The sequence below is a fragment of the Suricata suricatta genome, chromosome 5, assembly GCF_006229205.1.
Source record: "Suricata suricatta isolate VVHF042 chromosome 5, meerkat_22Aug2017_6uvM2_HiC, whole genome shotgun sequence".
NCBI classification, from domain to species: domain Eukaryota; kingdom Metazoa; phylum Chordata; class Mammalia; order Carnivora; family Herpestidae; genus Suricata; species Suricata suricatta.
In genome coordinates, this window is record NC_043704.1 from 17,194,628 (window position 1) to 17,209,560 (window position 14,933).

General features: G+C 40.6%; 1 protein-coding gene across 4 annotated transcripts in view; it reads right to left on the reverse strand.

The window, feature by feature from the left end:
• The window catches only part of USP16 (ubiquitin specific peptidase 16), a 26,740-nt gene continuing 11,807 nt past the window's right edge, over positions 1–14,933 (reverse strand). For all 4 annotated transcript variants that reach the window (XM_029939090.1, XM_029939089.1, XM_029939087.1 and 1 more), the window contains 11 exons: positions 13,720–13,850; positions 13,298–13,385; positions 12,154–12,232; positions 10,298–10,389; positions 9,893–9,949; positions 8,826–9,002; positions 6,563–7,226; positions 5,379–5,473; positions 4,126–4,212; positions 509–665; positions 1–415 (listed from right to left, as the gene is read on the reverse strand). In XM_029939090.1, coding sequence (XP_029794950.1) covers positions 291–415; positions 509–665; positions 4,126–4,212; positions 5,379–5,473; positions 6,563–7,226; positions 8,826–9,002; positions 9,893–9,949; positions 10,298–10,389; positions 12,154–12,232; positions 13,298–13,385; positions 13,720–13,850 — 1,752 coding nt within the window. In that variant the 3' untranslated portion in view covers positions 1–290. The remainder of the gene's footprint in view (positions 416–508; positions 666–4,125; positions 4,213–5,378; positions 5,474–6,562; positions 7,227–8,825; positions 9,003–9,892; positions 9,950–10,297; positions 10,390–12,153; positions 12,233–13,297; positions 13,386–13,719; positions 13,851–14,933) is intronic.

Below are 14,933 nucleotides of genomic sequence, written 5' to 3' on the forward strand. Positions count from 1 at the left end.
TAGGGGGTAAGTCAGTTTATTGATGTGTTACAATCCATCACCCAGACATTTAAGCACAGAGGGCTGGAGTTCAAAATCCTTTCCAGAAACTGGAAGCAAGAATAAAAACCACGATGACAATACAAAACCATTGTAAATTTTTAGGTATTTTCCCTTCAATATTTTAAGAAACATGATTTCTTCTGGCATGTCTTTAAGTGAACATGATCTGACAGTCTTCACTTTAGAATTAATTACAGCCATTTTAGAGGCTGCGAACGTGCTTGTGGAGGCAGCGCTGTTGGCCAGGATCACAGTGCTCGCTCGTAGAACAGGAGGTACGCCTGTGAGTTCAGGACTTCCGCTGTGGGCACGGCTTGCACGTGTGTGTCACTGATGTGAAACCACTGCCCTTTGGTTGACTGCATTTCAAAACCTGTCAGGAGAAAATATAAATGGGGAGGTTCAAGTTCATTACTTCCTGGTGTTGCCATAATCCTCCGAATACCAGTCTCCCAGGCCCTCTTACCTTGCGGAATATCACCATGGAGAACAAGATTGGAGAGGTGACTGTTGGCGGCCCTTGCCTTTGCATAGGCAGTGTAATGCCCTGACCGCATGGTGCCCCTGTGTTCAACGACTCCGTATAAGGAGTAAAGTACCCGAGTGTTTTCTTCAGCAACATTCTTTAAAAATGAAAATTCAGAAGTTAGCTCTAGTCCCATTTTATAGATGCCGTAGACAAGATCAATTTAAGTGAAGGGTTTCTAACCTTTACTTTGAAAATGTAGAAACCCTTCATAAGTCTGACCTTGACTATTTTCTCCCTGTGTTTTCCCAGCCTACGGACAAGTGTCACACTTAGGTTTTTGTTAGAAAATCACCACTGAGTTTTGCCAGAACCACAAACCAGAGGCCACTTGCCTCAACTGCAATTTCCTGGCCCAGACACTTAAATAACTGAACCTGCCAACTACAGGAGTCCTGCGCTCCAATAATTGCGATACCTCAGCAGTTCTATCATTCCAGTTCCTGCCGAGACTGTACGTCCTCAACAGCAAGAGGATAGCATCCAGGTCGTGCCAAAACCACCCCTTAGATTTACAAATGTTCCTTAGAGATTCAACTTATCAAAGGTTCACTTCCCTTGACAGCTAGACAGTGAAGGCTGCCTATTCTTTTAAGACCCCAAGTGCTGTAGGGCTGACTGGTGACAGGGACAGGCATTCTCCGAGCTGGGGGGGGGGAATGGGGCTGTTTTCTGACAACTATCCCACTTACGTTCTCTTGTAAAAAGTCCCCCTGAATGGGCATCACTAATTCTTCAATTACACTGTCATCTCTGTAATCTGTGGCCCCGTATTCACAGAAGAACTTCATACTTCACTCCAAGTCCTGGCTGGTTCCCTAGGGATTTCAGTGTCCTTCAGTGAGCTGCCCGGGACTTCTGCCATCCCATTTTAGGTGCCACATTCTGCAATCGATCCTCACACAGAACTGTTCACGTCTTCCCACTTTTCTAGTCTCCATTCACAACGCTTCTGCTCTTCCCAGTTCTCTCACCGATCTCTCTCTCTAACCTAACTGCATCCTGCAGCCCTCACTTTCTCCACACTGATCGTAGAACTCCAGGAGCGCCTGGGGACTCAGTTAAGCATCCTTCGGCTCAGGTCACGATCTCATGGTCCGTGAGTTCAAGCCCCAAGTCGGGCTCTGTGCTGACTGCTCAGAGCCTGGAGCCTGCTTCAGATTCTGTGTCTCCCTGTCTCTTTACCCCTCCCCTGTTTGCACTCTGTGTATCTCTCTCAAAAATAATAAATAAACATTTAAAAAATTAAAAAAAAAACATTCTGAATCCCACAGTGAGCCTTCCCAACCACACACCCAGACAGCTGCTATTGCCAGGAAGCAAAATAACATGTCCCTGCAGATTGCAACCTCACTGAGGACTCCTCAGGGTCCCCCACGGGACTGTCTAATCCTGTAACCTGTTCCTTAGTTACTCCTTACTTCCACAGCTATCCTTCACAGCCGCAGGCCCAAATTTAACCCAACTAGAGCCTCTCCTTATCCCCCAAGCCGCTATTATTCTCCGTAGCTGACTTCACCTCACACTCCAGGAAAACAGACAAAACCTACCCAACTGTCAGCCGCCCATTCTCAGGAAGATGAAGCAACCTCTCCCCTTTGTTCACAAACAATACTCCAACTTAGTGTCCTCCGCCCAGCCCTTCTGGCCTCCTCCAGGGTCTTGCTCAATCAAATCTCTCTCTTCTGTATCTTTAACTTCTAGATTTTCCTCTTGGTCTGCAAACCTACCTGCATTTCTCAGACTTTAAAAAAAGAAAAACAAACATTGATCCACCACTTTTCCTTTTCAACAAAGCCTCAAACATACCTATGTGCTTTATTTCCGATATTCTCATTCATTGCTCAATCCACTGAAGTCACCAACACTTCTTAAAAACTTTACCATGACCTCTATACCATCTAATCCACAAATACTTTCTAAGTCTTTTTCTCTGATATTCTGACACTTGAGGCCACCTAGTCTTTTCCCTGCAACCTGAATACAGGGCGATGTAGGCCAACAATGGATTCCTAATACTCTTGTGTTCAATCTAATCCATCCAAAGGGATTTCTGCTTACTGACAAAAGGGGCCCTGCCCCATGGTGAGAATATAAGAACAATTACAATGCACTCTACCCACCAGCTCTGAAATACCTTTCTTGGAGAATTTTAAAATTTTAAGTTGGGAGGGAAGACAAAATTTCTATCATTTCAAATTTTGCACACAAATTATTAATGTTTATACTGAAGCACTTGAAATCTGAACATAATACAATACTAGAGCTTCTCCACTTGTCCAAATTCTTCAACACGGAGGTCTGTCCTGATCACTGGAAGCGTCCTCCTCTTCTGCGTGTGCCTCCCACGCTCAGCCGCTCGCCAGAGCCGTCACTAACCATCCCTTTTCTTTCTCCACGCTCTGCACAGGAGATCCTCGCCTCACAGTTTAACCCATCATCTATGTGCTGATTTCAAATCCTCATCTCCAGACCTGCCCTCCCTGCCCTGAGCCTCATGCACACCCTAATGTTTCCCAGGAGTATTTACAAATACCTGAAAGTCCATGCATCCAAAGCCAAACTCATTATCCTTTCTCTACCTCCCAACCTGTTCTTCGTCCTGTTTCCCGCCTCAGCTAATGGTACTCCATCTGCCAGCTGCCCCGTCACTCAAGCCAGGCCTCAGGAATCACACTCAACTCTTTTGTGCCGCTCTTAACCGTCCATTTCAAGGCCTCTTCCCCACCTTCCAGAGCCCACATCAGCCATGAGTCTATTTTACCCTCTGATATATTCTTTCAGGCTTGCCCTCTCCTGCCCTAGTTTAAGCTCTCACCATCTACTGACTAAGTTCATTCAACAGCTTCCTCACTAGAGAGCCCCTGCATAAAGTCCACCTCCATGCTTCAGCAACCAGCCCGTGTAACGGCTGGCACCCCAGTGCTTTACACTCCTGAGTGGCCCCCCTGCACGCCTCCAGGAGCTCAGGTTGCTCGCCATGATAACCCTGCAACCTCCTTCTCACCTCACTCCTCTGGCTGCACCTCGCTTCGTACTGGATGCTCTACCACCGCTTCTCCTGCTGGTCCCTAGTCCCCACTTGTCATTTTACAGGCCTTTGCTCTGGCTGTTCCCTCTGCCTGGAAAACTTAATTTCCTCTTGATCCATCACACTAACCCTTACTCCTGTCAATGGTGGTTACGTCACAGAGCTTTCCCTGAGTCACCAACATACCAGCTTCAGTGCACACCACCCCTGCTCTGGTGTACCAATCTAAACACTCAACCATGTTAAACTGAAATGACTTACTACGTCTGCTCATCTATAGTTTTGTGCCCTCAGCTCCCAAGACATCTGCCACAATAATAGAGATTCAAAAAACAAACGAAAATTAACAACCTAATGGTCAAGAAGATTCATGACAGATCTTGAGATTATATTGGTACAAAGACCAAAGACCCACTCTACTCATTCTTGTCAACCTCATACTTCAGTGAGTTACTATTGGAGTATTTGGTAAATAAGCTATGAGTTCTCTCTAAAGAATTTTCCCCAAAAGACCATTTTCACCTACCTTACATTTAAGGGTACAAAAAGGAGCCAAATCTAAGATTTCTGGAAATTTTATGTGTTTGTTAACTTTGCGTAGGTTAAAACCAGCCTAAAAGAGAGAGAGATAAGAGACTGAGTTCTTTTCTGAGAAAAGCTGTACACACTAGGTAAACTGGAGTCCTACCCTGATGCACAAGAGAACTCCGACATCGAATCCTAGCTCAGTCTTCTCAGGAGACTCCCTTCTTTCTGACCACTAAATGATTTTTGCTAAGTGCACACCAAATACACACCCCACACCCCAAGAGATTAAGAAAGCTGCTCCCAGGGCGCCTAGGGGGCTCAGTCAGTTAAGCATCTAACTCTTGATTTTGGCCAAGGTCATGATCTCATGGTTTGTGGGTCTGAGCCCCGACTCAGGCTCTACCCTGACTGTGCGGACCCTGCTTGGGATTCTCTCTCTCTCTGCCCCTCCCGAGCATGCATGTGTGCTCGCTCACTCTCGCTCTCTCAGTAAATAAATAAATGTAAGGGAAAAAAACTCTGGTCCTATGAGAAAATTCTCAATGTTTCTGCTGCAGCCATCCAGAAAAGCCAGATTAGACCGGAGGTTTTAAGTGCTTCAAATAAAACTCAGCACCTGGGGAATGTGTTCCTGTAAAGCGCTGCTCCCAGCTTCCCTCTGTAACCAAGCTCAGTGCGTATTTCAGAGACCCACCCACCCAGTCAAGCCCATATGCCAACCACAGGAGGGAATACATTTAAGGTGCTTTGGGAATTTGGAACTGAATTTAAAACTTGTGCTGCTTACGGCAAGAACCTTGCAGAAAAGACAGGGTCACCAAAATGATGAAAATCCAAGGTATCAATGTCTTCTTATCAACAAATAGCATATCATGTACACACAACAGAAACATAGCACTAATTTCTTAACTGGAAAACACAGCTAGTAAACTGGACTTTTTTTTAAACCTGAAATTAAGGATAAAGTAAGATACGAATTTCACTAAAAAAGAGCAGCGTCGGTTCTAGTAAACCTGAGGAAGGACGCGCCAGCAGCGTCAGTTCTAGTAAACCTGAGGAAGGACGCGCCTAAGCTCCCCCGCCTTGATGGGCATCTCCATCTAAGCTTTTGTCGCGCCCAGATGCATTTCTTACTTCCCTGCTGTCTGAAAGTTAGAATTAAGAAACAACAGGAAACACAGGAATATGGTGAGACAATAACAAATAAAGCATTACACATTTAAAACAAAATTTGAGGTAACAGAAGGGTACCTGCTGAAATCTCTTTAAATGGAGAGTGAGAACAGGGGGAGCAAGAGAGATCAGCATCTGCTTTTTGGCATTGGTATAAACATGTTTCCTTTCACCTGAAGAAAAAAAGAAATTTTAGCAGTGTAGAAATGAATTTAGACTTCTAAAGATTTACTTTTGCTATAAAATCATTTAAAACATCTAAAGCAATCAATCATCTTTAACCTTTCTGGAAAGGACCAGATAATAAATATTTTGAGCTTTGTGGATCAAGAGGCAAAATCAAGTATATTTTGTAGGTCTCAGTAAAAATTTCCACAACTTTTTACTGATAAAATTCTAAATATAGTAATAACTGAATACGACTATAGTCTACTGAGGAAAAAAAATGAAATTATTTTCGGACAGATACCATTTAATTAACTGGGATTCATAATATTTTCTATCAGATTATTTGCAAATATTCATCAATAAAAACAGGTCTAGACCCCCATACAAGAAACAGACGGCCGACCAAACGTGGCCTGTGGACAACAGTTTGCTGAGATCTGCTCTAAAGTAAACAAAAGTGCTATAAAATCAACACAATTTGCTTTCTGTATTGACATGCGAATAAATAAAAAGCTAGACTTTTAAAATGTTTCAACAACTCCAGGAAGAATCCTTAGGAATCCACAGTCCCACCTCAGCCCGCTTACTCAAGCTCAACAACAAAGGGGCGTGGGGAGAAAGGGAACGGTCGGGTTTTCCTGTTCTGTATCTGAGGGAGATTAGAAGCAAGCGCTGTCCTCCCGGGGCCTGGCACCAGGCAGGGCACTGGGCATGGCCCTGATGAAGTGGAGCTTCCTGGACACAAGGGAGAGGAGAGCCCTCACAAATGCTGACGAGACACTGAGGATACAGAGGAACAGCCCATATCTGTAAGGGGAAGGACCCTGTTGTGATAAATCCCAGGGGGGTGACTGACCCACAGAGAGAGGTGTTGGAGAGCAAACTGCCCCGCTCTATCTGCTGTTGGGCTGCCACAGAGCGTCGGCCACTTCAATCTGTTTCTCCATCCTTCTATCAAAATACTGACACAGGAGAAGGAACGCCCAGATGCCGTCCAACTCCTGATACAACTACTAACTGGCTGTGCTCTAGCTATGCAGTGCAAAGTGTGCCCCTGAACATAAACCTCACTTTCAGCGGGAGACTCTAAATACCTTTTATGTTTGCCTTTGGTCCACTATACTGTCTCCGGGTGCATACTTCACAAAGCAGTTTATTTGCATCTCGAAGTTTCTCATTTCGGGTGAACTGATATAAACAATGTTGGATGGAACAGTCATCAGTACGGAGAGCTTCCCTATTTGCAAGAGTACAGAAAGCAGTTTCTGGATCTTCATTTACAACTTCATACACCTTGGTCCCAGGAGAATGACTCTCACTCAGAATCTCTGTGTTTATTTCATCAGGTTGAAGAGCAGCATTCAAGTTAAGGTTTCTGAAACCACTGGAAATGTCCAGTTCTTCACTGCTCCCTTCGGTCAGATGGGCACCACTTAAATTCCTGGGACACTCAGGGGGGGAAGATGCCAGCCCCTCCCGATCGCTATCCAGGCTGGCATTTCTCATCTCTACTTCCTCTGTGGATTTCTGATTGTCAGTTACATTTTCTGTCATTTTTTCTTGGCCATTCAAATCTTTCTGATTAACACAATATTCTTTATGTGTGATTTCCTCTTCTGAGATACGGTTGGATTTAACATCCCCTTCTCCATGAAGTGACATTTCAGCCTCACATTCATTATCTTCGGGATGGTCAATGGTACAAATATCATTTAAATGAAGAACTTTTCCTTGAATTTTTTGTTGCCTTCGTTGGTTCTGTGTAAAAGGCATAAAACACTTTTTATTTGCGGTCAAATGTTCTATCCCTGAGCTATACCCCCCATAAAACACTTTTTAAAAATAGGGAGAGAAAGAGCAGGCATGTACCAAATTGGGTTTTCTTGCTTATCAATCAAAAATAAGTTTATAAGGAAGAGTTCACTCCCAGAATCCTGATCCTAAAAGTTCCTTTACTATCAGGGATCAAATAAATTATGAAGAGAGTTCTTGAATTGAAAGCAGGAATAAACCATCACCATCATCAAAATACTATCACACGGGGCAAACAAAACAGTGAAGGACATGGCTGTGCTCTAAGAGAAGTGACCGAGACAGAACCGTCAAACCCCAGCAGCCAAGCACTGAACCAGGCGGGGGTCTGATGACGCACACAGCAAGAGTTAGGATTACTGGGTCAAAGGTTCACTGGGGGAAGAGAAAACAAACTGAGAAGTCAAGGATGCACAAGTACAGGACTGCTTTGGGTAGGATGGAGGAGAACATTCCAGGAAACAAAGGGCCCAAAATTAGGGAGGAAGCAAGGAAGCCTCGCATACAGAGGACGACAAAGGACTTCCCTCCTAGAAGCATTTTATTTTCATTTGCAGCCTATTTCCACGTAGCAGGAGGAGGGCATGTCAGCACACTCCTGTCACGGGGCTGCCTGAAGACTCCAGGCAAAATAACAGTCCCTGTGAGGCTAATCTGTAATTCCAGATGGCTGAAGGACAACACGCAGGACACATTTTCCAATGTGTTTCAGCTAAAAACAGAGTTACACGATCAAAGAAAAATGGAGAACGGACTGGAGCCAATACTGCTAAGGAAAGGGAACACAAATGACTCAAACATAAAAAATACTTCACTAATATTAAAATAAGTGGAAAATAAAACTGCACTGAGATAGTGTTTCCCATCAGACTGGCAGAAATCGAGAAGTCACAGAACAGAACTGCAGTCGAGGATAAAGAGAAAGCGCACATCTCCTATGTCGCTGGTGTCATATACACTGGAACCACCTCTGTGGAGGGAGGGCACTTAGACTACAGACGCAATCCCTCTTCTCCGGAGAGAAGACAGATGGCAGGGCCACAGCGCTCTCCACTGCAGCGCAGGTCATTACCTGGCTAACGACTGCATGAACTATGGTGACATCTATAAAACCGAATGGCATACAGCTGTTCAAAACAACCGAATCGCTGTGTCCTGAAGCAGAAAAATCTCCAAGAATCTAATTAAGTAGAAGCAAACAAAACACAAGGTCCAGAATAGTGTGTCTAATTTTTTTAAAGGAGGAAACACCAAGACTACATATTTGTATTTGATCCTATTTTCCGAAAGAAACCGCAGAAGGACACATATGAAACTAATTCAAGTGGTCATCTGTGTCATAAGAGGGGGCCTCTCGTGCATCTTTACACATTCTTAAATACTTACATTTTAAGAACTCAAAAAACTGTTAAAAATGAAACTAGAAGTTCTCACAAGTAATGCAAGGTTAAAAAAAAAAAAGCACAACCTTTTCTTTCAGTCCTTCAAACGCAACAGCTGCAAATACAAAATTAGAAGAGCATAGTTTTCTTCCCAGTTACCCACCTTGGCTTGCTTTTTGGCTTGCTTCTTTGCTTTTTTCTGTAAGTGCTTACTTGTTCCTGAAGGAATGTCATTCCTCTCCTTCATGTAACTGTCATTATCTTTCTCTTCCTCACTGTCTTTATCTTCTTCCTCCATTGTCTTTTTCAAATTTTTATCATTTATACTTTTCTTACCACTCTTAAAATATGGGCCAAAAATGAAAATGTTACAACTACTATTTGGTGAAAAGATTTCATGTTACCTAAATATTCTTCTACTCTTACTGTACGCTACATTTACTTCCCACAATATTTAAAAATATATCCAGGACAAAATTCATTCATCTCAATTACTAGAAAGCAATCCTCACATACTGAGAAAACAAGCAAACAAATAAAACAGTAAAAAAAGGCAACTTTACAGGCAAGTGCACGAGAAGGGATGTAATGAATGTCATTAGTACGGGCTGTATGGCACCGTAACTGCGTCTACTTCTAAATGCGCTCTGTGTTTATCAGTGATCTAAGGCAGCCCTTTCTGTCCTTCTCCTTTCCATGTAAATTAGTTTTAGGAAAAGAGAAATAAAAGTAAGTTTGGTAAGACTTTAATCACTAAGTAACGGTAATTAAAGGGACCCCTAATTCATATTAATTTGAATAATGATTTATCCAATATTCATGTTTTCCTTTCTCCAACTACTACTTAATAGGAACCAAATTAATATGGCTGAAAACTGAGATACTCTCTATTAACATGTATGAACTGAAAACTGTAAGAGATTTGTGTTTAGTCTTAATAAAAAGAAATAACTTTTAATATGAAGAAAACACTTCCCTATATGTATACCAATCAAGTTAATTATCTATAAAGAATTCTAGACACACCAACTATTCTCTTTTTTAAAAAAAAAAGGGTATTTACCCCAATATGTATTCAAATCTTTAAAATTCTCTTATCTCAAATACATTTTCAAAAATTCCTAAAAGGGCTAATGTACAAAGTTGGAAAAAAGTGACAAGGCTTCCTTCATAAGATTGAACACAGGGGAAAAAAATTTACTTAAATAAAATAAATTCAGTAAGTCTTACCTGATCATCTAAAACTGGTAGAGACAAATCAAGGAAAGATTCATGAACCAAAGAGACCTTAATGAATCCCCAAAAAAAAAAGTAAAAGGAAGAAAAAGATTTACTTTAGACATCATATAGTAAGGTCATGTGGGGAGGGGGACATTTTAAAATTAAAGACTTAAGAAAATGACAACTTAACACAGCATTGAGGACTTTGGGTTGGGGGAAATAAGTTAAAATGTTAAGCTAACTTCTTTCAGATCTAAGGAGTGTTCATAGTCCCAGGATAGAACTATGCAGACTTGGGCAGTTCAACAAAGAATAGCTTATGAAACTAGATACTTCTGCTTATGAAGGACACAACCCAAAACTACACTCCGTTAATCTTAGTGCATGGGTCCAGTCCATGCCACAGCAACTTACAGTTCTGCACTCATCACACATGATTGTACTAGTTAGTTCACCACCAAAGATGCGGTCCACAAAACTTGGTACGGACTTTTTCTTTTCGTAATCTATAAAGGGAAAAAAGTTTATCAATTACCCTTATATAATTAATTGAATAAGTTAAAACTACTTACCTAAGTTTAAAATCTCATTTTAAATTTCTGGTCCCATAGGCTTTCTCTGCTCATAATTACTATAATTTCTATTTTTATGCTATAATCAGCAGGATATATGCACTTTTGAGCATAACATAATTTAACACAATCATGTCTTGTGAAAAAGAAACAGTTCTCACCCTAGATCTAGTCAGTGCAAAATAAACCGTGCAAGTCAGTGAGACTTTCTATCTGTCAATATCTCAACAAGTAAAATAAACAGATGAGGCTACACTGGATGATATTCGAGATCACTTCTAGCTCTACCATTCTAATATTCAATAGCAAATTTAGGAGAGAATGCATGTAACTTATTTTGTGAACTGTAAGGCTGAACTCCATTTAAAATCAAAACAAAACACAAAAAAACCATCAGGAAAATGTTTCAGACAAAATCTTTTCTTTGATCTTTCTATGTTCCCAGAAATAATCTTAGAAAGTTCAGTGTAAGGTGACAATTTTACTACCTGGTCGTCAACTTTTCTAAACACATGAAATGTTTAACCCTATTCAAATGACAGGTGTACCCCATTTATATAGAAACACACTTGATGATAGATAGTGCCAGCAGGGCAGGATTCTCTCTGTGACTGGCCTGACCCTAAAGGACACCAAGGAGGCAAACGGATGCTATGTGGTGATTCTAGTGTGATTTACAAGTGTGCCTAGCTGGATCAGTTGGTTGAGCATCAACTCTTGATCTCTGGGTCGTGAGTTCAAGGCCCACATTGGGCATGGGTCTACTTAAAAAAACAAACAACTGCGCTTTACAATACAGTAGCCACTAGATGCTTGTAAATATTTAATTTAAATTAATATTAAATACAAATTAAATTTAGCTCCTCAGTTACCCCAGTCACATTTCAAGGGTTAAATGGCCACATGTAGCCAGTGGCTACTGGATCAGACGACGTAACTACGGAAGAGTTCCGTTGTCACAAAAGTTCTACTGGGCTCATCTGTCCTAAATCTTTACATGCCACACAGAACCGTAATAATGAAGTTGGTTCCACAATTAATAAGCCAGGTACTTACAACTCACAGACAAGTCTAACTCACATGTCACGCTCATTAGAAACACAGTTGACCTTTGAACATGGGCTTCAACTGTGCGGGTCCATGTGTGATTCTTTTCAATAAATACAGTACAGTACTGAAAATGTATTTTTCACTTCCTTATGATTGTAATGACATCTTCTTTACTTTATAATAAGAATATAGTACATAATACATACTACACACAAAATATGTGTTACTTTACTATTTATGTTACCAGTAAGGCTTCCAGTCAACAGCAAGCTATTAGTGGCTAAGTTTTATATTGAGTGAAAAGTTACATAAGTGGATTTCTGGCTGTGAGAGAATGGGGAGAGAGAGGACTGGTATCCCTTAGCCTCTGCACTGTCCGAGGGCCGACTGTGTAAGCCTTTGAAAGTAAAACTGTGATATCGTCTTAGCTCTATTTTTATAAATTTCACTACAATACTGCATAAAAATACATCAAGTGTTAAATTTTTCCAAAATATTCACCTCTGGAGTTCTGAGTAATTTTTCTAAATCAATGGTGATAGAGAAAAATGTATGTTAATAACTGTGAATTTGAAATACATGTGCCAGCAATCTTGTCCTAAGATACAGAAGAATTCAACTATTTTAGTTCAAAAAGTCAAACATTACCTTTAACTTTATTTTTTAGTTCTTCATCCAATTTTTCAGTAGAATTACCAAATGCTTTAAGAATTCCTTTACTCACTCTCTAAAAGTAATAAAATGGATATATATATACTATTAAATTTTTAAAGGTTTATAGTTTATTTTCCTTAGAAAATATGTAATCAGGTCAAGAAAGTGATCAAGAATTAGCTCCCCCAAACTTAAAGATAAAAATTAGTATTCCTAAAATCACACTTTCAAAATTAACTCAAGGAGCTAAAAAGAATTATAAAACAAGCACTAAACCCTGAACAAAGGCACTGTCCTACTTCAAGGTTTTAATTTATTCAAACCAAAGCTTTTCAGCACGAGCCCACCTCCTCTGGAGAGACCACTGAAATGTCATGTCCTAGAAGCAGCTGTTTAAATGACAGCTTCAGGGGACTCCACTGCTCAAAGCCAAGCGCCATCATTACTGGGTAACCCTGAACCAGGTAATATACTTTTCTACGCCCCAGTTCCAATCTATGGAGTGAGGAAATGGTTAACAGCATCTACCTCAGAGAAAGGTTGTGAGGACCGAGTAAGGTAATTCACATAAGATTCTGAGAACAGTGCTCGACATAAAATAAGAGCAAAATAAATATTATCATTAGCTGTCAATTGTTATCACTAGTATTATTACATTTATTAATTATACTCAACATCCCCCAATACTTTATATCTTGGCAACTTAACAAAAATTTTTAAATGTAACTATGTTCCCTGACTCTTAAAAATGAACATACTTCCTAGATTCAAAAAGCTGTGTTAAATCACACTCAGAATCAGAGTAAGAATGTGCTGCAACTGGGAACTGTTTTGGGAGAAACATCTTCCAATGCTTTGGAGCTCTCTGGTATAGGCTAGTGTGATAGAACTCCCAAAGAAGAGTAATGTCCTAACCAGCAAGGAAAATAGAGCATCATGAAAAGGAGAATCGTTCCTAATTCTCTTCATTCATTCTAGTTATGAAACATACTGGTGGAAAACACTGGTATGAAAAAAAAAACTTTAACTACAATGGCCTCAGTAACTAGTTTTCACTGCTTCAACAACCCTTAAGACATCAAATGACAGACAAGTTAATGAGGATGGGATTATAAATCATGGGTCGAAATATGCTAACTTGTTGTTCTTCTGCTCTCATTCCATCCAATAAATAGCGAAGCAGCTCCTGGCTGTCTTGCTGCTGATAGCCTTTAAACCGTACTGCTCTATAGGGGAAAAAAAGACAAAGAAAGAAAACAAAACAAAACAAAAAAGGAAAACAAAAGCAATCATGAGTCTGTTAAAATATGAAACTATTTTTACAAAAATCTTAGGATCACATCCAAAATCTCACAGTGTTCTAGTTTCTCAAAATTTCCCTTTAGTTCAACAACATCCTCGGCAGATTTAATTTTATATAAAGTTCATGTTTTATAATCCAAATGAAATAAACCATGCTGTAATATATGTATGGGTTGACTTCTAATGTTATTGAGTTTTTCATACTATTTCTCAGCATCTTACTGATGCACTGAAAACATAATCAAGGCAGATACTCACTTTTTACAGACCTGAGAAAAGAGTTCTTTAGGTGTCACAATTCCCTTTTTGGTCTCTTGCATCTCATTAAGAAACTGGCTCATGGCTAAAGTAAGAGGACCTGGAGGCTCAAGGTTTATTTCTAAGGGTTCCTAAATATGGGAATAAAAATTACTTTCTTCAGTCAAATTTTGGAATCATTTATTTTACCAAAATGTAGCTAGTACTGCCTGCATTGCCAACGTTCCTGACAAAACTGTCCCATTTAAAAATTGAAATGTACAGGCGCAGCTGGGTGGCTCAGCCAGTTAGGCATCTGACTTTGGCTCAGGTCATGATCTCACAGCTTGTGAGGCTGAGCACTAGGTCGAGCTCTGTGCTGACAGCTCAGAGCCTGGAACCTGCTTCAGATTCTGTGTTACCCTCTTTCCCTGCCCCTCCCCTGCTCGTGCTCTGTGTCTCTCTCCTTCAAAAATAAATAAAACATTAAAAAAAATTCAAATGTACATCCAAAAACAGAGAAAGTTCCTGGTCGTTGACTGTTTTAGCTTTGGAGTATAAGGAGCTTACCACTTAAGAACTGAAAGAGCCAAAGCAAATGTGAATACTTGAAAAAGTGCTGGGGATGCCTGAGTCAGCCTCTTAGTTTCGGCTTAGGTCATGATTTCACAGTTCATGAGTTTGAGCCCAGCATCAGGCTCCATGCTAATGGGGCAGCGCCTAGTTAGGATTCTCTCTTTCTCCCTCTCTCTCTGCCCCTCCCCCACTCATACTATCTCTCTGTCAAAATAAACAAACTTTAAAAAAAATTAATAGGGTAAAATTCATTTGTCTACAGAGCATTTAAGCCACCTTAAAAGCTGTTAAAAAAAAATAATGCATGCTATAGCTTCACACATAACAACTTTCCCAAGAAGGACACTGAACACTAGAACACAGAAGAATAGGATAAACACATAGCAAGTAAATCTAAAAGCTAAACCTATTAGCCTGAAAATGTTTAACTCAGTAGCCTAAAACAAAAGCAAACAATACAAACAAAAAAGATGAAAATGAGCATCAATTCTTTAAAATAATTTAGAATGTGGGGGCCCCTGGGTGGCTCAGTCAGTTGAACATTTAACTTCGGCTCAGATCATGAGGTCACGGTTCATGAGTTCAAGCCCCATATGGGCTTTGCTCTGACAGCATGGAGCTTGCTTCAGACTCTGTCTCCCTCTCTCTCTGCCCCTCCC